Source organism: Balaenoptera acutorostrata, chromosome 11 (genome assembly GCF_949987535.1).
Source record: "Balaenoptera acutorostrata chromosome 11, mBalAcu1.1, whole genome shotgun sequence".
Taxonomy (NCBI): domain Eukaryota; kingdom Metazoa; phylum Chordata; class Mammalia; order Artiodactyla; family Balaenopteridae; genus Balaenoptera; species Balaenoptera acutorostrata.
Window position 1 is genome coordinate 103,613,391 of NC_080074.1, and position 24,407 is coordinate 103,637,797.

At 54.5% G+C, this 24,407-nt stretch overlaps 1 protein-coding gene across 1 annotated transcript in view; it reads right to left on the bottom strand.

The window, feature by feature from the left end:
* The window catches only part of PRMT8 (protein arginine methyltransferase 8), an 86,894-nt gene extending 67,580 nt beyond the window's left edge, over positions 1-19,314 (bottom strand). Inside the window, exons 1-2 of the mRNA XM_057557709.1 lie at positions 19,008-19,314; positions 18,782-18,914 (exon numbers count right to left, since the gene is read on the bottom strand). Coding sequence (XP_057413692.1) covers positions 18,782-18,856 — 75 coding nt within the window. The 5' untranslated portion in view covers positions 18,857-18,914; positions 19,008-19,314. The remainder of the gene's footprint in view (positions 1-18,781; positions 18,915-19,007) is intronic.
* Between the last annotated feature and the right edge of the window lie 5,093 nt (positions 19,315-24,407).

A 24,407-nucleotide genomic window follows, 5' to 3' on the forward strand; every position in this document is an offset into this window, starting at 1 on the left:
TCCCAGGGCATACCTGTGGCTCAGAGACAACAAGTCACTGGTTCAAGGTCATAGAGTCAGAAACTGGTGGAACGTGGAGTCAGACTCAGGAGGGACAGTGCTCCGAGGCCGAGACTCTGAGGGGCAGGAAACCAGTAATGGCAGCCCTGCCTCCACAAAATCACTTTCCCGGCAAAGTCATCCCACTCAGGTCCCACCGTGCAGCGCTCTGGACCCTCTTAAGCACCTGGTCATTTTCTCCATTGAACACAATCATCTGTCCCTCTCGTGAATCACCCCACCCTGGACCCCATCTCCAACAAACTGGCGAGGGCCTGCCTTTATGTAGGTTTGTAAAAGACCTTGAAGAGGCAAGTGTCTGACTGGGCAGCTGGTGAAGGTTCAGCGACCCTCAGCCCCAGAGCAAGGACCACGCGATGAGCGAAGGCCACGCTGGGACCTGGGAGCTCTTTCTCCAGCCCCGGCTTTGCCCCTGCCTCGTTGGGCGTCCTTGACCAACCTTTACCCTCTCTGGCCTTGGATTCCCATCCGCGGAAAGTGGCGGCACCGGATTCGAGACTGTGGATCAAGCAGGCATGTATGCGGAGACCGCGTGGGCCGCGTGGAGAAGCGGAGGGAGGGGGTGGATGCGGACACCCCTGTGGGAGCAGGAACCGGGAGGCCAAATGAAACATCTGTGCAGGGAGGTTTGACCCATGTCCTCCTGTTACTTCTCAGCATTGTGCTCACACCTGGGGCACTGAAGCCCAGAGAAAGGAGAAGATCCGTGGAAGACAAGCCCAGAAAAATAGGAGCACAGCCCTGAGAAGCCAGCTGGGAGGAGAGCCTGGGCTGGTCACAGTCACCAAACACAGAAAACAGAAACCACCGGAGCCCAGGGCAGTGCCCGGCGCTGACAGAGCCTGTTCCCCAGAGCAGGCCGGAGGAGGACCCAGCCACGCCAGTCCAGCCACGCAAGGCTGGGGGAAAGGGACGGCAGCTGAGGTAGCCGGGGTCAGTGAGAGCAGTGGTCCTCAAACCCCGGGGGACATCCCACTCCTGGAGAGGGGACTGCGGGCCCCACCCTCCAGCCTCGGAGCAGGTCAGCCTGGGGCGGGGCTGAGAATCTGCATTTCTCCCACGTTCCCAGATGAGGCGGGCGTGGCTGGTCCAGGGATCCCACCAGTAACCAGCAGGCGCTTGGGTCCTGGGACATGGCTGCTCGTGTTTGGAACCAGCATCCGCCACTTCCTTGCTCCGTGACTCGGGGACATTCACTGCATCTTTCTGAGTCGCAGTTCCCTCTCTCGCAAGCCAGGGACATTATTAGCATCTACTCTCAGGATTATTTAAGAATGAAATTAGATTATCTATGGAAAGAGATTGGGAAGATGCTTGGGGCAGAGTAAGTGCTGGGTGAACACCATCAAGTATTTCTGTTCGTAAGAGCAGCTTCGCGGAAGCCCCCGGTGCTGGTAAGATGACCCCACGGTGACCTCTACGTGTCAGGGGTCAAGAAGAGAGAAGTTACTGGAGCCCAGAGGTGGTGAGGGCTGCGTGAGAAGCTACGTGGAAGCCTCGGTTTAGGGGAAGAGTGGACGGTGGACCCCACGGGGGAGGAGCTGGAGGAATAGCTGTTCTGAGCTCACGCCCCTCCCTGCTCTGATCTGCGGATGCTCCCGTTGGCGGCCCCCCAGCTCACAGCAGCCCACCGTGGAACCTGCCAGCCAGCAGCCTGGGGGAGCTGGGGTGGGACGGGAGCCTGTTGATCCAGTCCATGCCGTTCAGCTTTCTGGGGCTGAGAGCAGGCTGGAGAAGGATGGAGAGCACATGAGGAGAGCAGATGTAAGACCCCAGCACGCTTGCACATCGTTTCATGCATACCCCTCCCCCTGGGGAAGGGTGACCCCCTAATCCAGCCATGTTGGGGATCCCCAGTGAAAGAGCTGGGGGAATCGGAAAGGCTCCAAGGCTCTGGGTGAGCAACTCCTCTCCAAACCACATCCTGCGGCTAGAAATACCAGCCATACCCCAGCACGGATCTGGTCCCCGGCACGGGATCCCAGCAAGGTGAGCGGGAGGGTCCTGGTTCCAGCCCCGGCCAGGGCTCTGGCACAGAGCCATCCAGGCACCTACCTCGAAGGAAACTGAGCTCTTTGGCTTTCTGTGGGGGGACAAGAGACCACCTTTCAGGAAGCAGAGGAGAGAGGATGGATTTAGCCGAGACTGGGAAATAGACACAGCAACCTGACACATGGGACAGTCAGGGCTTAGAGCCCGGCTTTGGCCCTGAAGTCAACTCTCTGACCTTGACAGCGGACCTCTCCTCGGAGCCCCCCTCTCCAAAGGACAGTTGCTATCACTCCTGCCTGTTTCTCTGCCCAGCCCCTCCTTGTCCTTCAGGATTTGGGGCCTAGAAAAGGATTCCCAGATGTGTTAAGTCACACTAGGCTCCTTGGATGAAATCACTAGAGCCATATCTAGCCACAGTCATGGATATGACTGTGGCTATTCATTATCTAAAATTGGACGGGATAAAGTACTGCAAAATAATACGCTGTAGGGAATGGTTCTGCCGAGGCAACGGGCTGAATTAAAACCGTCGCTATTAAACATTTCCCACTGGTGACTTGTGGTGTTCTCTTTACTCATATGCTGGGTACCACACACTTCCCTGATACTGACGGGAAAGTGACGCACAAGAGGCAAGTGGCCGGCTTTCCAAAAAGGTCCAGGCACAGTGAGGTGTAGACAGACACTGTGACAGGGAGATTACCTTGGAGAGAGAAGAGGGTATGCACCCTGTCACAAGCACAATTCATGCGCTGAACACTGCGACGGGAAGAGCAGAGTCAGCGCCGGAAACCTGAAGGGTATCTCAGTGACTCACTGGTCCTGTCCCCTGGCTTCAGGTAAGATGTGATCAACCAGCCCAAAGGGTCCAAGGGACTCCCTGGGGGTCACTCAGCCAGCCCCTCAACCTCAATACAAAATCCCCACTCACCCCGAAACATACGGAAACTTAAATAAGAGTTATCTGCTCAATAGGCACTTGCCCTATTTGGGTTAGTAAATCAGAGCTCTGCAGAGAGGCTTCTGGAACCCTCAAGACCCAGCCCATTTTGTCACGACGGCAAGGGGAAGAAGGACAGCCTGGAAGTCCCCCATTAGCACTTTCTGGGAGAGTGGGGTGATGCCGGGTGGATTGAACGACGTTTCACATAAGGAACGACCAGAGCACCTCTCCTTACGGATTCAGCCACCTCTCCAGGTTCACGCCCTGTCATAATCTTTGTCCTTCTTCCTCCTAAAGGATAAGGCTCCTTGGTAAAAACGCACAGCAGCAGAGAACCTCAAGCTCCCTGATTTTGATTTTTGCTGTGCTCTCAGGGTCAAAGACAGCTCAGAAAAGACATGTCCCCTAGTAAGCAAGCTGCAGAGTTTGGACTATCACCCAGGTCTCCTGAACCCCGTGAGCTCAAACCTAAATTCTTTAATACCCAAGCATCTCCACCAGGGCCAGAAGAGAAGAAGAACGGTGACCCTGATGTTAACTCACAACGTCCAGCAGCTGCAGAACAAACACCCGCCTTTGCTCCTCTGAGCAAAGCGTCTCTACCCATAGCTCATGCACTCGCTCAGCCGGCATCCACTGAGGCCACCTGGAGTGCAGGCATCATGCTGTCACGAAGAGGACGACCTGGCAAGGGCAGGGACAGAAGCAGGGCAGCGGCTGCAGTGATCTGGACAAAGGATAATGATGGTCTGATTGGAGGCAGCGGGATAAGGAGAAAGAGATGCAAGTAAAGGATGGGAAGAAGGTAGATTTGGCAGGATTCTCTTGCAAATTCTCTGGGGTTGGGGGCGGGGAAGTGAGTGTAGGGAGGCCCCTGGTATGACTGCTGACTAGTGCCCTTCAAGGAGGCAGGAGCCCGGGGCAGGAACAGATGCACAAGCTCGGAGGAAAGGTAGGGAGCTCGGTTTGGGTCGGGGTGGACTTGAAGTGCTTGCCGCACACTGAGGAAGAGAAACCCAGCCAGGAGTGCAGGTCTGGACGTCACAAGACGTGCAGGAGGATGAGGTCATCCAGGGATGGGAAGCCGGGGTCAGCGTCACTACGGGGGGGGAAGGGAGAAGGATCCACGGGAGGGCTGGAGAGAGAACAGTCACAGGTGCGGGAGAGATGCGAGGAAGGAGGACACAGGACCCCAAAGAGGAGAGGGAATCGGGGAAAAACGACACACAAACAGCGTCTGATGCCGTCGATTGACCAGGTGAGATTAGAGGCCGTTGCAGTCGGTAACAAGGGGGCTCCAAGGCCTGGGGCGAGGAGATGTCAGAGGACGGTGGTTGCAGGGATGGCCGTGGCATCACCCCTCCTCTGGGCCCCTGGCATGGCGCTCGGCTGCTGGTACCAGCCATGGTACCAAAGGGATACAACACCCGGGCTCGGCCTGGACCCTGGGAGACATGCCAGGTCCCAGTACTTTAGAAATAACGGTCCAGCAGCGCACACTGGGGAAGACGAGGAAGTATGGCGCTACCAGGTTTGAAACTCAAACCTTCCCCTTCGTTCCCTCTACCCCGTACGCGTTCGGAACAGGCGAGACCCATGGTACATCAAGTGTCTGGTCATGCGGGGGTTAAAGGAACCACTGCCCAAGACGGGAGCCTCTCCAAGATGCAGGCCCCCAGAGCCCGGGGCCAAGGAGCTGAGGCTGCCTGCCCCGCCAGCTGAACCGTGAGCCCTGCACGTCTCTCCTGCCTGAAAAGGAAAGAGCCATCACTCTCAGCAGCGCAGAGGGCCCAGCCTGGGGAAGGGAGAGCCCGAGCCAGCAGGCAGGCGGAGAGCAGAAGCGCAGGCAGAGGTTTCCGGAGAGAGGTTCGTTCTCCCGGACAAACACCTGCCTGCCAGCTTCCTCCCCTTCCGCCCTTGTTCAAGTCAGGATCCTAGAAGAGGTCAGCTCCCCGCCAAACCCAGACTGACAGCACCTCTTTGCTTTTCCCCAAACCTCCACTTTCTACACCATTTGCCACCTCGAGGGGAAAGCATCTCGCGTGCTCAACAGCACAAGTTTAGCACACGTGGGCAAGGCTGGAAGGGGAAGCCATGTGGAGGATGGTGATAGCTGTCTCCATCCCCGCTGGCAGCTCGATCAGGGGGAACAGGCACAAGGTTGGCCTGGAAGGCGCCTGCAGCAAGCAGCAGGCGAGTCACAGCAAAGCTTAAGACTTGCACAAAGCCTCCCCGCTTTCCAAAGGTCCTCATGCCCTGGCCTCCGTCTAGTTCAGGGCCGCCCTATCAGGTGCGATAGACAAGGACCAACTCAGGCGTTTCTCACACGGGTGACTGAGAGGCAGAGGGCAGATGGCAACAGAGTCAGGGCCGCGGGTTCTGCCTCAAGCTTCTCGGCTCTTCCCAGGCTACCTGGTATCCGCCGAGGGCCCGAGGAACCAGAGTGAATAATCCAGGGAGGCCGAGGCCGAGCCGCCTTGGTGCTCAGGATGGAACCCAGCTGCCTTGACTAGGGCATGTGCAGTACCCTCCAGGGGTGGGGGCGGGGCTGAGAGCTCTGGTCTCTGATGCTGAAGCAGAGCTGGAAGAAGAAAGGGAGGTGGGCACAGGCTTGGCCGAGCTTCAGTGACGCCTCCAGGAAAAGCCACCAGAGCTGGCCGTGTGGACAGAATCCCAGGGCCCTGCTGTACCGGCAGCCCAAGCCGCTGGTTTGCTTTTCTTTCCCTCCTGGAATATGGAGCATCTTATTTTTAACTTTATAAATAGAAGAGTGAATGACAGTGCCGGCCTAAGACAGCCGTGAATAAAGAACGCTCAGGAGCAGCTGGGCCCGAAGTCGCATCCTCCTGCAGAGCGCCGGCCCCGGCGCAGGAGCCTGGGGCCCCCGAGAGCCTGCAGCTAGGAGCCGGAGGCTCAGGGCTGCTCAGACCCCTTGTCTGGACATATCTGCCTCCCCCACCCCACCATGGCCCCTGCTCACATCAGCCGATGATGAAGCACCAGGCCTAGTGGGAAGAAAATACATTGTCTGATACAAACCCCGAGACTGCCCTGCTTCGAGTGAGGTTTTGCAGAGCTATCTCCACAGTCTCTCTGCCCCCTCTTCCCACCGCAGAAGTGCAGGGAATTCCCCCCACGGCCCAGGCATAGCCCTGACCGCCCCCTTCCGCCCTTTCTGAGACTTAAGGCTTGCCTGTTCAGGAGGGTACAAAACGTATATCCTTGTTTGTCTGAAAATCTCCTCTTACCCAGTTTGCACTGAGTGTCACCATTCTCTCTGCAGTCCTGCCCTTGTCGCGCAGCGGTGAACATCTGTCTGGGGCAGCTTACCTGCAGCCTTGCTTTGGGTTGGCAGATGATGGCTATGACCTCAGAGACTTCCTCTTTAGGGGACGCTGGGTGACTGACAGTCCCAACCAGCATAGAAGGAAGGGAGCCATAGATAATGATTTAAACGCCAGCATCCATAGAACATTTTCAGTGCAGGAAAGGTATATGTCACAATGATCACTCGTAGAACAAAAGGTTTTTAACCTCTAACAGGTACCAGGCGCTGTGCTAGGTGCTGGGATCCGATGGTGAACAGCACGGACGGAGCCCCTTCCCTCACAGAGTTTACGGTGGACTTGTAGACGAGGAAGTCAGCCAGTGAGTACAAAGCAATGCGCACCGTGACAGAGGATGCACAGGTACTGTAGGATCACATGGCGGGAGAGCTAAGCCTGACTTAGATGAGGGGGTGGAGCCAGGGAAGGCTTCCTGGAAGAGGTGACATCTAAGCTGAGACCTGAAGGAAGAGTAGGAGGTGATGAGGGGAGGGAAGGAGGTGAGTGTAGCTGGAGCGGAAGGGAAGGACTTCAGAGAACAGCATTCAGGGGCATGAGCTTGCAGAGCCAGCTAAGCCACGGCAAGGAGGTGGGTCCTTCTCCGATGATAACGGAAAAGCCACTGAAGGCGTCCGAGGAGGGGAGAAGCACAGTCAGGTCGCCACTTCAGAAGGCATGTTCGTGCTGCTGTGAGGACAGACCAGAGCCAGGCGCGGCTGTGTGGGGGGCATCCAGGAGGTGATGCAGAGATCCAGGCAAGAGATGGGGGGGGCGTGCCCAGGCCGGCCAAAGTGGGACCCGAAAGAGGAGGACAAACTCAGGGCAAAGGACAAGCCGATGAGATGCAGAATCACCAGGACAGCCATGGAGACGGGGCAGAGGAGCCGGGGCCTGTGCCTTGGGTAACTTCACACTCAGCAAGATGAGGACCAGCAGGAGGGGGCAGAGGTGGGGGGAAGCGGTGACACCAGGAGGGGCCTTGAGGAGTCTGAGGTCCCTGTGTGGCCCCTGAGCGGAGGTGTCCTGCGGGCAGCCAGACATACAGTCCAAGCTCGGGGGCCGGGTCTGGGCTTCGCCTGGGAATCATCAGCACATCAGAGAAGAGGCGTGAGATGGCCTGGAGAGAGCGTGTAGCGCCAGAGAGGGTGGCCACCCAGCCCCCACCCAAGGAAAACAGCACCCAAGCTACGTAACAAAGGTCGTACATCAGCTGCAAAGCCAGGGCTGCTAACCTTCCTGACCCTGACCCTCAGATCTGCTCTACAAGTTTCCCATCCAGGGCCTCACTCCCTGCCCCCCCACCCCCAGGTGCCCCCCCATACAACACACCCCACCACACTGAGTCATCAGTCCCTGGGTCAACCCCAGAGCTCCAGGCTAGTGGTTAAATGTGCACCTCATTGTGTGTTACCTGCTGTGAACTACAAACCACACGTGACAAGTACATAAGCGCACGAGCACGTGCTTCTGCGTGACGGCCCCGCAGACTCACGTGCGTGTCCACACCTCCACGCATAAACACACCCGCCGCCCCGCAGCCTGCACGAGGTTGTCTACATCCACCCGCGCTGAAATCCGAAAGGACTCTTCCCACTTTGCACTGCAAATTTTCCCCCAAAAGCAAAACAAAAGCTAAGCAAATAAACGCAAAGTTACAACAGGAGGAAAAAGGTGAAAACATGTGTCGAGTTTCTTTTTTTCTGTCTTCTCCTGTGATTGTATTTAATCTTCATGGATTATAAAAATGGGTGTTAATCCCAGAGGGATGAGGATGAGACTCAAACTCAGGTCTGCCTCCAAATCCCTCCCCGACTGTACACTGGGAACCGCAGCTTTCACTCTGGAGAGCTGGGAGTAGACAGCCTCTGTAACAAAAGGAAGTTGGCTGGTGTACGTGTGATGTGCAAGTTTATTTCCTTTATCCATTCAATAAATATTCATCACTCCCCTGCTAGGTACCTGAAGGCAAGAATTGCACTGGTGCACGTTAATAGAGAACATCCCACTGATGCACGTTAATAGAGAACATCCCTTAATTAGGATCCCATTTACCCTTGTGATGGGCTGCAGTCATTTTTGTGGGATTCTCTGATTGCGTCTCCTTAGAGAAGTGCTGTCATAACTGCCTGTCAGGGCAAGATGAAGCCCTTGGATGTAATGCGTCTGGGGGAATTGCAGCCTCTCATTTTCTGGCAGCTCCAGCTGTTAAAGGCCACCCCTTTCCTTCCCTTCAGCTAACAAGAGATGATCCTTCACAATAGAGCTACAGATGGGAACCTGAAGGAGGGATTTGCTAATCGCCGTTCCCTTTATAGTGGTTTGGTCTCAGCTGTACCACCCTCTGGTTGGGCCTCACCCCCGGTGAATGTCCTTTACTGGATTCATGGCCAAGAGGACAGGGTGTTTAACTCGGTAATTAATACCTGATTTGCGGCGCTTGCCTGGGTGACACCTCTGCCCTCCTCCCCTCCCGCCAGGCCTTGTTCTCCCACCGTGGGAACGTGGGGAACATCAATCCAGTTATCAAGCAGTAGGAGTGGCTCTTGTCCCAGCAGCAGGGCTTGGGGGCGCCCGGAGAAGGCCAAGAGGTCTGAAGCGGTGGGTGCCCATCTGCCACTTCTCTCCATCCCTAGGGGCTCCGTGAGGTTTTGTTTTCCTGCTGTGGACATTGCGAACACCGGAGCCCTGGAGCCCAACACTGAGTGTGCGTGTGGAGTGGGGCAGGCCAACCCGCGGGGCGTGGAAAACCCTGTCCCTCCTGAGAACGTGTGGATCAGTGAGTCCATCACGTCACCAGTGGAGGCCCTTTATCCATCTGTGCGCCCCCCGCCCCTTTGAGACACCACCGGCTAAGCCCGGATGATAAATCGTAGCTCATCTTGAGCGTCTGCCATGTACCTACGTGAGCTTCACACGAAGTCACTCATTTAACCCTCATAATAGCTCCGCGGGATAAGGTGCTACCACCACGACACAGATGGTGAAACTGGGCACAGATGACGGTGTAATGCGTGCACGCCAGGACCCAGCCCGGCTGAGGTCTGCACCCAGGCACGAGCCCCAGGGCCTGCGCCCCAAACCTCTGCACAAAACTGCCTCAGGCCCAGAAGCCAGTGACCCACGTGGCTTAACTGTTTGGAAGGTGCCGAGAAAGTCCTTACTGCTCCCGTCCTCCAGAATAGCCCTCCACGGAAGCTAGGAATGGGCTCACAATGCTACCACTACAATAATTCTCTGGCAACGATGGAAAGCAAATCCTCCGTGAGGACAAGGGGATTGAACACACGGAGCCGGGTACAGGCTGGCAGGCTCCTGGCAGGCTCCAGCCAGCTTCCCCCTCTCCCACACGTGGACGTTTACCAGTTCCTTCCAGCCCCCAAGAGGCTCTCAGTGGGTGGGACCTGGTGTGGGCAAAAGCGAGGACGAGCTTCCCGCTGGGGATGTGAATAAAAGAGGGGGGGGGGCTTCCCTGGTGGCGCAGTGGTTGGGAGTCTGCCTGCCAGTGCAGGGGATACGGGTTCGAGCCCTGGTCTGGGAGGATCCCACATGCCGCGGAGCGACTAGGCCCGTGAGCCACAATTGCTGAGCCTGCGCGTCTGGAGCCTGTGCTCCGCAACAAGAGAGGCCGCGATAGTGAGAGGCCCGCGCACCGCGATGAAGAGTGGCCCACACTTGCCGCAACTAGAGAAAGCCCTCGCACAGAAACGAAGACCCAACACAGCCATAAATAAATAAATAAAAATTAAAAAAAAAAAAAAAAAAAGAGGGGGAAGAGGCCCCGGTCGGCAGCAGGACTGTAGTATGGGACTACGTACTGGTCCTATAATCTTCATCAAGACAACCAACCACTGTGAGTTTCCATTTCTTCAACTACAAAATGGGAATAAGAAGAGTTGCTTTGTAATGTTGCGTAAATTAAACAAGGCAATGCATACGAAGCACTGAACAGCGCGCCCAACACAAAATAGGGACATGAAAATGGCAGCTCTTGTTATAATTTTGCTGCAACTCAAGGAAAGGGGGCCTGACCAAGGTTCTGCGGAAACAGTGGGCAAGATGGACACTGGGCGAGCAGCAGGAGAGAGACTTAAAGGAGAGAGACAGGGCTTCCCTGGTGGCGCAGTGGTTGAGAATCTGCCTGCCAGTGCAGGGGACATGGGTTCGAGCCCTGGTCTGGGAAGATCCCACATGCCGCGGAGCAGCTGGGCCCGTGAGCCACAACTACTGAGCCTGCGCGTCTGGAGCTTGTGCTCCGCAACAAGAGAGGCCGCAATAGTGAGAGGCCCACGCACCGCGATGAAGAGTGGCCCCCGCTCGCCGCAACTAGAGAAAGCCCTCGCACAGAAACGAAGACCCAACACAGCCATAAATAAATAAATAAAAATTTTTTTTAAAAAAAGGAGAGAGACAACCTTCACTGACTCTGCAACTATTCTGATCCCTCTTTACAGATTCGTTGCCATCTGACAGCCACTCTCTACTCAGACCTACTACGTGTGGGCACCATGTTGGGTGACGTTATGAGTTGAATCAAGTCCCCCCAAAAGATGTATTGAAGCCCTAACCCCTGTTACCTGTGAATTTGACCTCATTTGTAAACAAGGACCTCGCTGATGTAATCGGATTAAGATGAGGCCATACTGGACAGAGTGGGCACTGATTCAATACGACTAGTGTCCTTAGAAGAAGAAGAGATACAGACACACGTAGGAGAAAAGGCCACGTGAAGACGGAGGCAGAGAGGCAGTGCTGTGTCTACCAGCCAGAGCATAGCTGACAAGCACCAGGAGCGGGGAAAGAGTCAGGGAACAGATTTCCCCCTAAGAACCTCCAGCAGGAGCCCACCCTGCTGACGCCTGGATTCAGACATCTGGCCTTCAGAACTGTGAGAGAATAAATTTCAGTTATTTAAGCCCCCAGTTTGTGGTACTTTGTTGCACGAGCCCTAGACAATGAAATAAAACTACAAAGATAAATTTAAAAAACCAAGTTCCTGTCCTGAAGTCTCTGCTATTCATTTCATCCCATGCAAGAAGCTGGATGAGAGTTCATGGTGGCCTCGGTCCAGCTTCCAAAAAGGTACAATTTGTTAGTCAAGAGTTTTGCCTGGCCCACCAGCTAGGACTCCCGGACCCAGGGACATCCGGGAGGAACGAAGACTGTCCTGGCCACAAGTTATACCGGGTCCCCGCCACCCACGGGGCATAGCAGTGAGAACTGAAAGTAGGAGAGGAAAGCCGGGGCTGGTGTCTTTTCCTCGGTTTCTTCCCAATCCACCATTCTTTGTTTCTCCTGTTAATTTCTCCATTCTTTCTCTTTGTATTTTAAGTGTCTACTCTGTTCCTTCTGCTGTCTTCACAGCCCGGCGGACTGGAAAAAGCAGAGGTCTCAGTGGCTAGAAAACCAGAGTTTGAGTTCCATCATTTACTAGCTGTGGGATCTTGGGCAAGTAACACTAACTTTCCGTGCTTTGGTTTCTTCATCTGTACGATGGCAATAATATGTAACTTGCCATGTAATGTATGGCGTACAGGAGGTAACATATGTGTGTATGTATGTAATGTATGATAGCACCCATTAAACAAGACGATATATGCCGAAGCATTTTACGTGTCGTACGAAAAGGAGAGAGATCTTGCTATGCACAATTCCTAGATCTTACGTAGGGAAACACTGGTTTTCGATATTACGTATCAGGATATACCAGAAAATTAGCACCAAATGTAAAAACAGTCAAGCCAGTGCTAAAGGAGGTAGAAATGGCATTGACCTAAGAGGAAACATGGACCCGACACCAACACCGAAGCACTCTGATATTGGGAATGTTTTCCCGTCTCTTAATTTGAATGATCTGAAGTTTCCATCCGGCTCTAAGATTCTATGACTTTATGAAAATGTATACATCGAGCTGTTTGCTCTTATAAAATTACACTTTAAAAAGAGATCTTTGCTTATGGGTCACCCATTACAAATCTGGAGAAAGCCGTGATGCCTGAGGGACTTCTAATAACAAGTGAAGGAGAAAAGCCATTTGATGTGTGAAATATCCAGCGGGCCGGGGACCACCGGAGGGGCATGTCTTCTCAAACACGCCTCTCCTGGCTAATCCAGAATTTCAGAGGAAGGGGTTGGAATCACTCCGAACAGAGGCTGGTAAAGAGGGTGAGACACCCCTCCTGCAGCCCAAAATGCAAAGGCAGCCAGACGGTTTTTAATCTCCTTTTAGAATAACATAAACCAAGGTGACTCCAATTGCAATGGAAGAGATGGAGCTCAGACCTAAGGCAGAACTAACTTCCTGACTCTTGAGATGCACAAGGGGTTTGGGGCAGTTGCCTCCTGTGAAGCTCTGTAACAAGCAACCAAGGGGCCAACTGCGTCGTGGGTGCAGGAAGTGGGCTCAGGGCTGGAAGCGCGGACAGAGTAACCTTCCGGAGGGCCCTTCCCGCCGGCGCTTCCCCTCCTCTCGCCAAGTCGGTGCACGATGGGACAACACGCCTGCCTGTCACACAACAACACGATCCCACTTCCAGTTACCTTGGCAGCTCACATCTCGCCACATTGCCCATTTTTTCCTGCTGGCATCGTAGACTCCAAGGTGTAAATGCTGTTTTTACAGATTTTTGCATGTTCCACGCTGGAATGTGATCATCACTTCACATCGCAGTTTGCGCCGAGGAGGAAATGAAACCCACTCCCGAGTCAGAGACGGGAGTGTGGTTTCACCCTCTTTGACAGCCAAAAGCCAACGGAGGGCTCTCTGAAGAGCCAAGTCTCTCGGGGGCGGGGGGGGGGCGCAAAAGATACGTGGGCATCTTCTTAATGCTCCTGAGCTCAGCTCAGGGCTGAAATCCGTGTTTGCTGAGGGATGTAGACTGTGGTTTGGCGATCGCTTCAGCTGGAGAAATAAGGAAGTAGGAGAGTTCATCCAGCTGGCACTTTTCTGGCGCGACTCCTAAAAGCTGACAGGTTGACGATCCTGCAGGCCTCGGGAGCTCACCATGCTCTAAACCCTTTGCACGAATTAATTAATTCAATCATCGCAACAGCCGTACAAGGCCCAGAGGGGTTCGGGGACTTGTTCATCATAACAACACGTCCACTGAGTTCAGTGTAAAGCCAGGCAGTCTGGCTCCAGAGCCCCACGCTCATCGGAAAGAGACACGATGCAGACCCCAGAGAAGTGGGCCTGGGTCCAGCCTCCTCTTGCCCTCTTTCCTCTCCTCCCCTCACCTTTGTGCTATAGGACCACACGCTTGAGCCGAAAACCCTGAGAAGAGGGAACCATGAGCCAAAACCAACAATGTACACCACGTCGGAATTCAGCCCAGCTCTCCCCATAACTCACAAGGCAGCTACCCATTGGTACCCTAACCCCACTGTCCTATGGTAGGAATTTTCCCAGCCCATAATTATTCTCTCTCCCCAGGCCGGTAAGTCAATAGCACATTCAAAAACCAGTCTCCAAAATGACTCCTTTGCTAAAACTGTTTTCTCACCCCTGGGGGTTCTCCTTTGAGGTGCGAAAACCCCAATCAGGGAGTCGCACTGTACATAATGCATCAGGCTTTCACCGAGAACCAGTAAAGCAAGCAGAAGCTCAGAAGGGTCCATCATCCCCCAGGGTTCATAATTGGACATTGTGATTAATCCATTTATCTGCTATTCAGACAAACACCCCACGGGAAGAGTCAGTAATAACGGACTCTTAAGCAGGTACACGGGTAACCAAAGTGTACCCGTGCTTTGAGCTTTGCAGCACCTCGATTCCCAGAAACTCTACTCATTTTTTGAGTTTTCAGGGTCCACAATAACCTAAGCACAGGAGTGGGAGATGGGAGGCCCAATTTTCAGAAAGCCGTGAGTGATTAACACCCAGAAGGCTCACGAGCTTGTTCATAATCCCCTGAATCAGTCAACATTTGTTAGCATTTTTCATTTACTCTGTGTCAGGCACAGTGTTAAGACCAGGGTAGACACCCTCCCCCAAAAAAGTTCATTATCCAACTGAAGAAATAGACATATAAAAAGCCAATGGGAGGGCTTCCCTGGTGGCGCAGTGGTTAAGAATCCACCTGCCAATGCAGGGGACATGGGTTCGAGCCCTGGTCCCGGAAGATCCCACATGCCACGGAGCAGCTGGGCCCGTGAGCCACAATTACTGAGCCTGCGCGTCTGGAGCCTGTGCTCCGCAACAAGAGAGGCCGCAATGGTGAGAGGCCCGCGCACTGCGATGAAGAGTGGCCCCCACTTGCCACAACTGGAGAAAGCCCTTGCACAGAAACGAAGACCGAACACAGCCATAAATAAATATAAAATAAATAAATAAAATTTAAAAAAAAAAGCCAATGGGAGATCAGCTCGGTGCTTTGTGACCACCTAGAGGGGTGGGATAGGGAGGGTGGGAGGGAGACGCAAGAGGGAGGGGATATGGGGATATATGTATACGTATAGCTGATTCACTTTGTTATAAAGCAGAAACTAACACACCACTGTAAAGCAATTATACTTCAATAAAGATGTTTAAAAAAAAAGCCAATTATCTTGTAATAGGAAAAGTGAGAGATAGGCGTTAGGAGCACAGAAGAAGGAGAAGGAAAACTCACTCACCATGGGGTGGAGGATAAATGGCCTATCTGGGAAGGCTTCTCAGAGGAAGAGACCTTTGAACTGGGTCTTGCTGGTTGAGGAAGATCTTTTGTTTCCAGAGAGGCGGTGGTGGGGTGTGTGTGTGTGTGTGTGTAGAGTAGCCCAGGTAGAGGAACCAGGAAGCACAAAGGCATTCAGACATGAAGTCAGTGTTTGCAGAGAACTGCACGGGGCAGGTACTGAAGGGCTAAGGAAATGGGCTTTATCCTGTGTCCTAAAGGCAACAGGGCGACATGGTAAGTTTTGAAAGCAATGTCTGATCATGAGCAGGTTTGTGCTTCTGAAAGCCCATCGAGGGCTGGATTAGAGAAGAGGACGACAGGAGAGAGGCTGTTGCCTTAGTGAGGGCAGAGTGAGGGCGGTGGTCTCTGCACAGACAGCGGGCTGGGAAGGAGACCAGACAGTAGAAGATTTCTAATGACACGTGCGGAGCAGGGGATGATGCCCTCGGCTGAGGGGGAGAAGCGCATCTGAGGGACAGAGCCAGAAAAAGCGGACACGGAACTCTCCGTGCCCACCCAGCCTGCACGCTGGATGCTCCTCGCCCCAGCTCCAAGCTTCCCTGGTCAAGGGAGGCTCTGCTCACAAGCAGGTAGTTTTGTTCCCCACTCTCTCCTTCCTGCCGAAGGATTAGAACATCTCTCCCTAAAAACCTCGCGAGAGGTCACCTTCTCCCTGTCACCCTTGCCTGTCCCAACACCGCATCTCTCCCTCCCCAAACATCCTCTCTCCCTATCCCTCTCTCCTGCTGCCATCCAAACGTGGCATCTTCTTAGAAGTCACGTAGGGACCTCCCTGGCGGTCCAGTGGGTAAGAATCATTGCGTCCACTGCAGGGGGAATGGGTTCGATCCCCGGTCGGGGAACTAAGATACCACATGCTGCACGGTGTGGCCAAAATAATAATAATAATAATAATAGAATAGAAGTAGCAATGTAGGGCAAAGGGCAGTGAACCAGAAGTGGGGGCAGTCTGTGCTCCAAGGCTGTCTGTCCTAGCTGACCAGGTAACTTTCAGAACTTGCTGGACCTCTCAGCCTCGGCATCCTCACCTGTAAAATGGGGCTAAGAAATGAAAACCAATCTTTGCTCATCTCACAGGATTATGGTGAGGATGAAATGAGATAAAGTGCTTGTAAACCACGCCAAGGAAAGGCAGGAAAAGGTGCTACCGAAACTATCTGGATCATCCGGCACTACAGTCCACCAGACTGTGAGTTCCTTGAGGGCAGGGGCCTGGTGTCTTCATCTTTGGATCTCGAGAGCCTAATCATTCCTGGCACAGTCAGTGTTCGATAAAGATGTGTTGAATTAAAAAACAAGGAGCGCTACCACCACAGACACAACACACACACACACACACACACACACACACACACACACACACACACACAAGGCATCCTTGCCTCCCTCCCTCTCACCATAAATGCAGGCAGACCCACAACACCTCACTTTTGGAAGTACTGCTCTAGTCCTGGCTCATTCCAAAAACAGCCAGTTCCTGGAAGAAAACCAAGTGATTGTCACGCTGCCTGGATGCCTCCAGTGGGCACGTTTGACCAAGTCTGAATTCTTCCCCTTCTCAGGGGAAGCTGTGAAGAACTGAACCCCAGACTCACTCCCCTTCCCGGAGCCCCCAGCTGGATCTGCCCCTCCCCCTTTGTGCCAGGCGTTCGACGTGGGTTTTTTTTTTCTTTTTTTGTTTTTTTCTTTTTTTGCTCTCAGGAGCTCGGCCGCCTATACTGCTGTTTTCATTGATGCCTTGAGCAGAGCTGGCATGTGCAACTGCCGAGAAGGGGGAGCGCGGAGCTGCGGGGGAAGCATGTAAAAATAGCCTGGCGCGCGTCGTTCTGCCTGCTCCGGACTCCTTGAACTCGGGCCGAGGTGGGGAAGCTCACATCGCCGTGCACACTGCGGAACCTGGCCGGGGTCTGCACCCAGACCCGGCGCAACAACCGGAGTACGGGGGGGGGGGCGGCTAGAGACCTGCGAAAACTTTTTTTTTTTTAGAAGCCGAGCGGTAGGGGGATGGGCAGAGAGAAGCTGTTTCTTGCTTCTAGCGCTCCAGCCACACGGCTGTAGGGACTGCTACGTGCCCGCTGGTCCAACAGATTACGGAAGTGCAGCCTGGACTCTGGGCTAGTTTTAGAAACCCATTCTGCAGGTGGGCGATGGGAGGGAGGAGGGCGAGGGGATTGGTAAGGCTAGTTCTCTGCCTTGCACTACACATCATTCTGAGTGTCTGCTCGCCTGGGCGGGGGGGAAGAGGAAGTGGCGAGGGGACGGCAGGCGTGCATGCTTTGCCCTAACTCAAGGCGACAGCGTTAGCTCCCGAACACCCCACTGTTCTCCCCCAGAGCGTGTTTGTTTCGAAATCGACAGTTGCCAGATGCATGCTGCTTCTAGTTTCTCAGAGAACTGGGATTTTAAAAGCTTTGCTGCCTACGCGGTGGGGTTAGGGGGTAGCTGCAGTTCAGAACTCAAGGGAAGAAGATCGGGAAGGGTCTCTGCCCCTTTCTGCAACCCAGCAAGACAGAGGGACAATCCCCGTGCCACACCTCCATCCCGCCCCACGCTGCATATGCGTAACCATATGTGAAGCGCACGGCAGCCCCACCAGACACCCGGCTATTAATAGAGCCCGGGAATTTGCTCTCTGCCTTTTTCCTGCCACCGAGTAAGGGATGATCTTCACACACATACCCCACTCCGCCCCCCCCCCCTCGGCGCACCGTTCCTCCACGAAGGGGGCTGCCCACGCGGATCCCCTTCGTGACTACAGGTGCCCAGAGCCTACGGGCTAACCCAGTTGTAATGACAGCAGGGTCAGAGCGAGGCCAAGGAACGCAGCCTCCAGTCGCCGGACGCAAATCCCAGCAGGGCTCTTTGCGGCACCGAGCCAACTCCAGAGTACAGAAAGGGCAGCCGCTGGGCTGCCGGAGGCGGGGGACGAGAGCGCAATTTGCGGAGCTAGAGCGACCTCCTGGGAACTGCTGCGGGACGAGCGGCTGCGGACCCATTTCCCGCTGCAGCGCGGCGCGCAGGCCCCACGGCCCGCGTGGGCTCGGCTGCGGCAGGCGCGGGCGCTGTCCCTGGTCCTTAAGGTGGCCGCGGCCCGAGCTCCCTCCCCGGGGTTAGCGTCCCAGAGGCGGCTCGTAGGTGCTGGAGGGCAGACCTCTCCCCGGCCCGGATCTGGGCGCGAGGGTCTGTTGGTGGTGCCCAAGTGCCATCCCGGCGCGGCGCGGCGGGGCCCCCTTCCCCGACCCCCATCCCCGCGGCCAGGAGCTCTCCGCGGTGCTGCGGGGACCGAGAGCTCGAGCTTGAAGGCTAACGCCGAGGCAGCGGCCGGCCGAAGACGGTCAAGGCGCCGCAGGAAGCAGACCTGGCCCCCGGATCACCCATCCCGATCCGGCAGAAACCGGCACTCTGGAGCCCTAACGGAGCCCAGAGGGGAGGGCAGGGGAGCGCGGCCGCCCAGGGTTTGGGACTTGGTTGGGGTGGTGGTGGTGGAAAGCGAGCAGCGGGGGGCAGGAGAGGGAGCTGGGGTGAGAGCGACTCTTTTGCATTTTCAAGAGGGAGGGGGCCTGAGACAGGCACTGTCTTTCCCGCACCCAGCGCACACACACACACACACACACACACACGCACACACGCGCACACGGCCGGCAGAAGCAAGCGGGATGGAGCTGGGAAAGTTTGGCACCAGGTGCGGAGCGGCGGCGGCGGCGGCGGCGGCGGCGGCGGCGGCTGCGCGCGGCGCGGGGGTCCCGGCGGGCTGCGGGGTCTCCGAGCCCGGCCTCTCGCCTCCTTACCTCGGTGTTCTCGGCCGCGTTCTCCGCCATTTTCCTCCTTAGGAGCAGGCAGCGGGAGGAGTGTTTCATGCCCATAAGAGCCAGCAAGGGTTTGGTGATACAGAGATAGTGCAGAAAGAGAGAGCTGGTGTAGCTTTAAAAGAGAGAGAGAAAGAGAAAAATGGGAGGAAAAATAAAATAAAATAAAAGCCCAACCCAGCCCCTCTGCTGGAGCATCAGCCGGTACCATCAACCACGGTGGAGTCTTTCCTGCAGTCTCCACTTTGTTTTATTTTCCTCCCTTCTCATCGGCTTCGGATTCCTTCACACAGTTTCGAGTTCCTGTCGCGCCCGCGACCCCCTCCCCGCCTCTCTCCACCCGCGCTGCGGGCCAGGCAGGAGGGAGGGAGCCCCGAAGGCTCCGCGGAGGCGGCGGCGGCGGCGGCGGCTCCTCGCCGGCTGCTCGCAAAGTCCGGCCGGCCGAGGCAGCCGACAACTCCTCTCAACTTCTGCCGATCAGCGGGCGAAGCAACACGCTTCCTGCGCGTCCCTCCCGGGGGCTGAGCCGGTGAGTGGGGGCGGGGAGGAGGTTGGGCCGGGCGGGAGGCTGCTGCTGGGCGCAGACCGAGGGCCCCCGCGCCCCGGGCCGCCCCCTCGCCCGGGCTCCGGGGGTCTCTGGGCCGCCTCCACTCCCGGGCGCCGTGGACAACTTGCTGGGGGGGGAGGGGGTGACGGGGAGGCGGGGGGCGAGGGCTGCGCGGACGCAGCCGGGCCACGCGTGAGGCTCAGAGAAGGCAGGCGCCGAGGCTGGGCTCCGGCAGGTCCTCGGACCCGGTGTGCGTCCTCCCACCGAGGACGGGCCCTGGGCAAGGCTGGGCCACGGTCACCTCGCCCCCATCCCAGCCCTCCCCCCCACCCAGCTCTCCCGCTCCGCTGCCAATTCCTGCATCCTCCCTCCGCGTTTGGGGTTTGGGGAGCCAAGGGGTGGATGCCTGGATGAGGGAGGGTCCTCAACTCCTTCAACTCTAGGGCTACGTGTGGCATCATGACCCCTTTTTTCTCCCACTCTCCCTCTCCAATGGCCTGGGGCTCCAAGCCTCGCCCAGGCCGAGAGGGTGGGACCAAGGTTCAGCCAGAGGTAGCCTGGGAAAGAGGGTGGGAGAAAGTCAGATGCGTGAGCCTTCCGCCGCGCCCCCCCTGCCCCGGTCTTCCCTGGCAGCCCCCTGCCCACACATCTCTCTTCTCCTTCCTCACCCCTCCCCCAGCATCACCAGATTTTGAAGTCCCTTTTATGGGAGAGAAGGAGGATGTCACGTACCCATTAGGATTCTCTTGATCCTTTTTTAAGGGAGTTTGGGCGGCAGCAGGGGGTGTGAATTTTTATACAATGCATTCCTGTCTTCACTTTGAGAGCTTCTTTTTCTCTGTCTTACTGGCCATCTGTCAGGCGGGTGGGGAATAAAACGGGGGGGGGGCGCTCTGTGTCCCCCATTACAACAGGCCTCTGGGGCTGACTCCTTCGAAGACAGCTGCAGTTTCAAGCTTTCAGTTCACAAGTCAAGGGCAGGGACCTAAAAGGGGCTCCTTGGGCATCCTGGCTCTCTTCACTTCACCCCTGTGCTTACCTAGGCAGAGCAGTCCTGCATGCATGCCCTATTTGTTATTTAACGTCACCTTTGACAGCCAGGAGGTGTGAGCCTGATTGTCCTCAACTAACCCCAGAGTCCATTGACGAAATGGGCCAGGATCTAAAGACATTTCCATCACCTGGTCCTCGGGAAAGAGAGGATACGTTGCAATAAGTGGAGGAGGGAGAGGAGAGGAGGGGATGGAGAGTGGGCAAGAGGCTTGAGTTAATGGGTGAGTGTGTATGTGAGTGTGTGTGTGAGTGTGTGTGTGTGTGTGTGTGTGTGTGTGTGTTGAGGAAGGAGTACATTTAAATGAAAGAATGACCTTAACCTCCTTAACCTTTTCCTCTCTCAGACCACAAACCTGGATGCGTGTTCAGGATGAGCGAGCAGAGTCTGGCAACACCTGGTCATTCTCCTTCCCTTTCACATCCTGCCAACACGCAGAAGGTGGTGGGGGGCAAATGAGCTGAATCTAAGGAGTGACCTTTACCCTCTTGAACCCCATTTTCTCTAAGCATCCTTCTCAGAGACAAAAGATCTTGAGACATCTGATCTCCTACCAAGAGAGGCTCAGTACTTGTACAATCAACGGAAACCAGGAAGGATCTTCCCAGTTCTTCAGTCCTATCCTCTCATTTGACGGAGAAGGACCCCGAGATCAGAGAGAGGACACGTGTCTGTGATCCATCAGCTAGCTGACGGAGCATCTCAGAGCAGCTCCCCAGGCCCCTGGCTTCCAGCCCAGCGCTCTCCCCTGACCCTACCCCACCTCACACTGCTGCAGCCTGCGCAGTGCATCCATTCTGTGACTAACCGGGGCGGGGAGGGAAGCTCAGACAAGCTCCCACCGAAATAGGCTGCTGCCTGTGCGTGATTATGTTGCTATGAGAACCTCAGTGGGTGTGTTTCCTCCATTCTCTGTTGAAATCTTTTGCTTGGCTTGGCTTCTCCCCAAGCACGGCTCCCCTTGGAATGGGGAGTGGAGAGGCTGAGATGGAGAGCTGTATTCTCATAGCAAAGAGTTTGGTAGTCCAACCCATCCAAACCCGAGCCAGCCCGGGGCTGTGCCTGAGGAGGCTAGGCCTCCAGGGTGGCTGGAGGACAAGCCTGAGCAGTCCTGAAAGGGGACACTCCTGTCCTCTGCAGAGCTACCTTGGAGCAGGGAGGAGTTGCCCCTTCTACGCTCCCACCTCTTTACAAATTCCCAAGCAAAATAACTGTTACTTTTAAGAGACTAAGTTTGGGGGTAATTTGCTACACAGCAAAAGATTACCTGGATACCCATCTCCTGGAGCTGTGAAAATTCATGATGCATAAAAAGTGCCTAGCACATAGTGGGCATTTTGCGGTAGCATTTTCTCACCATCCCCACTGTTCACAAGAATTCGGTCTTTCTCCTTCTCTTTTGCATAGGTATGTCACAGAGTCTTTTGCAAGATTTAGTCATTCCACGAAGAACTTACTGGGCATCACTTATATACCTAGCTCATGAATAGGCCCTGGGCTTAGCAATAGGCAACAAAAGATACTGGAATGACCATTGAACAGGTCTTAATTTAATCACCCTGGAGGCTTTGACGTAGAGAGAACTTTTGTAGAAGAGCTTTGGAAAGGACTCTGCTGGGAGGCAAAAGGACGTATGACAAGGAGTACAGGAAGTTCTCCAGGATGTTAGTTAAATGAGTCGTCTGGACAGTAGGTCCTACTGGGTAAAGAGGTCCCGAAGACACATTTTGCTTATGTCATTTTTCTTACGCTAGATCTTCAGTGCAACAAAATGTATTGAATAGTACATGTAAAATGCTTAAAACAATGCCTGGCTTATGGTCAGACCACACGGACATTGTGCTAACATTTGCTAGGCACTGTGCTAGGCTCTGAGTTAAACTTGATAGAGCCCTTATGTGCTGGAGACTTTCCCAGATGTGTCCTCATGAAGTTCTTTCGACAACTCTTTGAGGTAGAGAGATGCTGTCACTGTCCCCACATCATAACAGATGACACAAAAACACAGAGAAGTGCCCCAGTGGTAGAGTCGGCATGCGAATCCAGGATGCTGGCATGATCTTCAAGAGGTTACCCAGGTTCCAGGAACAAGGGAGTGGCTCTCAACCTTGTTGAGAATCATCTGGGGACTTTTAGAAATGCCAGTGCTCTGGTTCCACCCCCAGAGACTACGATCTAGTGAGGGCTAGGCGTCTGGATTTTTTTTTTAAGTCCCTGGGTGATGCTAACGGGTAGTCATGGTTGAGGATAGCTGGATAAGGATATTTGGAGGAGATAAAAAGACCCGCAGAGAAAGATCCCCAAGTCACAGGCGAGTCCCCCCAAAACTACAACAACCCCACGTTATCCAGCCCTCACACAGAGGTTCTTGAGGAGCAGGAGGTGCTTGAGAGCGTGAAGCTGTGCGGTGGTTGGTTGAGCATGCAGAGGTTGTTACGAAACCTTGGTGGAGGGCTATAACTGGACAAGTTATCCCGCTGTATGAGATGCCGCAGAGAAATTTAGTCTCCTGTCACTAGAAGGTTTCAGTTGGACTAATGATTTGGGGTAGCTGTTGTAGCAGAGCTGCAAACCCTGGAAGGTTGAGCAAGGCCTCTGAAGTTCCATCCACCCCAAGCTGCAACCCCATAATCATCTCCTCCCAGGCCTCCGGAAGGTGAAGACTGTGTGTAGTAGCTCTACTCCAGAAGCCAACCAACCGTTCCTCTGCTGCCTCCCAAAATCCAGTGCCTGGGGGCCAGGATGCCGTTTCTCCGACCTGCAGACCATACTGCCTGGGAAAGCCCAGATTCTAGCTTGTTCAAGTGTGGTTGCTTCAATAAAAGGGGCTGTGTAAGAAATATCGTGTGTCTTCCCCCTCTTCCTCCTCAGGGAACCTCACACGTGGCCAGGGCTCACATATGGCCGAGACACGCTGCAGTGAATCCATGGCTCCTCAAGAATCAGGCCACAGCCGTTATCCATCACCACCTCCCAGCAGCGAACCCAGCAGTGTGCTTCGTGTCTTCTGGGAGATGGGAGACAAGCCAAGGCTGCAGCAGCCGACTACCTGGCTAAGCCTCCAGACAGCCCCACACCTGGGAAGTTCTCCTGCACAAGAGCCTCTGCAGTCCTAATCCTCCCCAACCCAAGGCTGAATTATTTCTTAAACTGTGTTCCGAAAAACAACTTGTAAGAGTGCCACCAACGCCTGCAAAGTAATTTGGGTTTCTTCCCTTTTTTTTTTTTTTTCTTGCCATTAAAACCAGAATGTTATTTCTTCCTTGCTCGGATAATGTCTGACTGAATCAACTCATTGTGGTTTTGTGCTGGATGTGATACTGTTTGGTTTGACTATTTATTCTCACTATATTTGGGAGGCATTTTCTTAGTAGTTCTGCATTCAGAGCTTAATCCTTGGTGTTTTAGGCCCCAGAAGAGCTAGACTATTTTTACCTGCCTTTCTCTCAGGGTGAAAAGGACTCAAAAGACATCCAGACATTTTCTCAGTGGCCTACGATGGAACCCAAAGTTCTCTGGAGAAAGCAGAAGAGGGACACAGTAGCAGAGCCCTTAAAGATACTAAAATATTCTTTCTAAAATGCTATCACAACAAAAATCAGCTTTATCTTTTTGGTGGAAGTTGTACACGCCACTCCTTTCCTCTTTTTCAAGTCTTTCATAAAGGCTCGCCTTTTTCTGGAAAATCTCTCCTGAGTCCCCCCAAAGCCAGCTAGAAATCAACTCAGTCTATCTGGTGCAGTAACTTAACACACATTTTCTTCCATTAGCCCTTATACAACAACTACTACAGTAGCCAAGCACTGTGCCAGGCATTCTGGACTAAAAGATGAAAAGACAGCCCTACCCTGATGACCTATCTTCCAGGAGGAGTTGGTTATGGATTCAGGTACTATCAGAGGTCATATGGATTGGTTCTCATAGGTTAAATACAGGTATAATAAATGGCTTATAGTCAGGAAGGCCCTGCAAGAGCTATCTGTTGATACGGACAGGGAGACCCTGGAGGC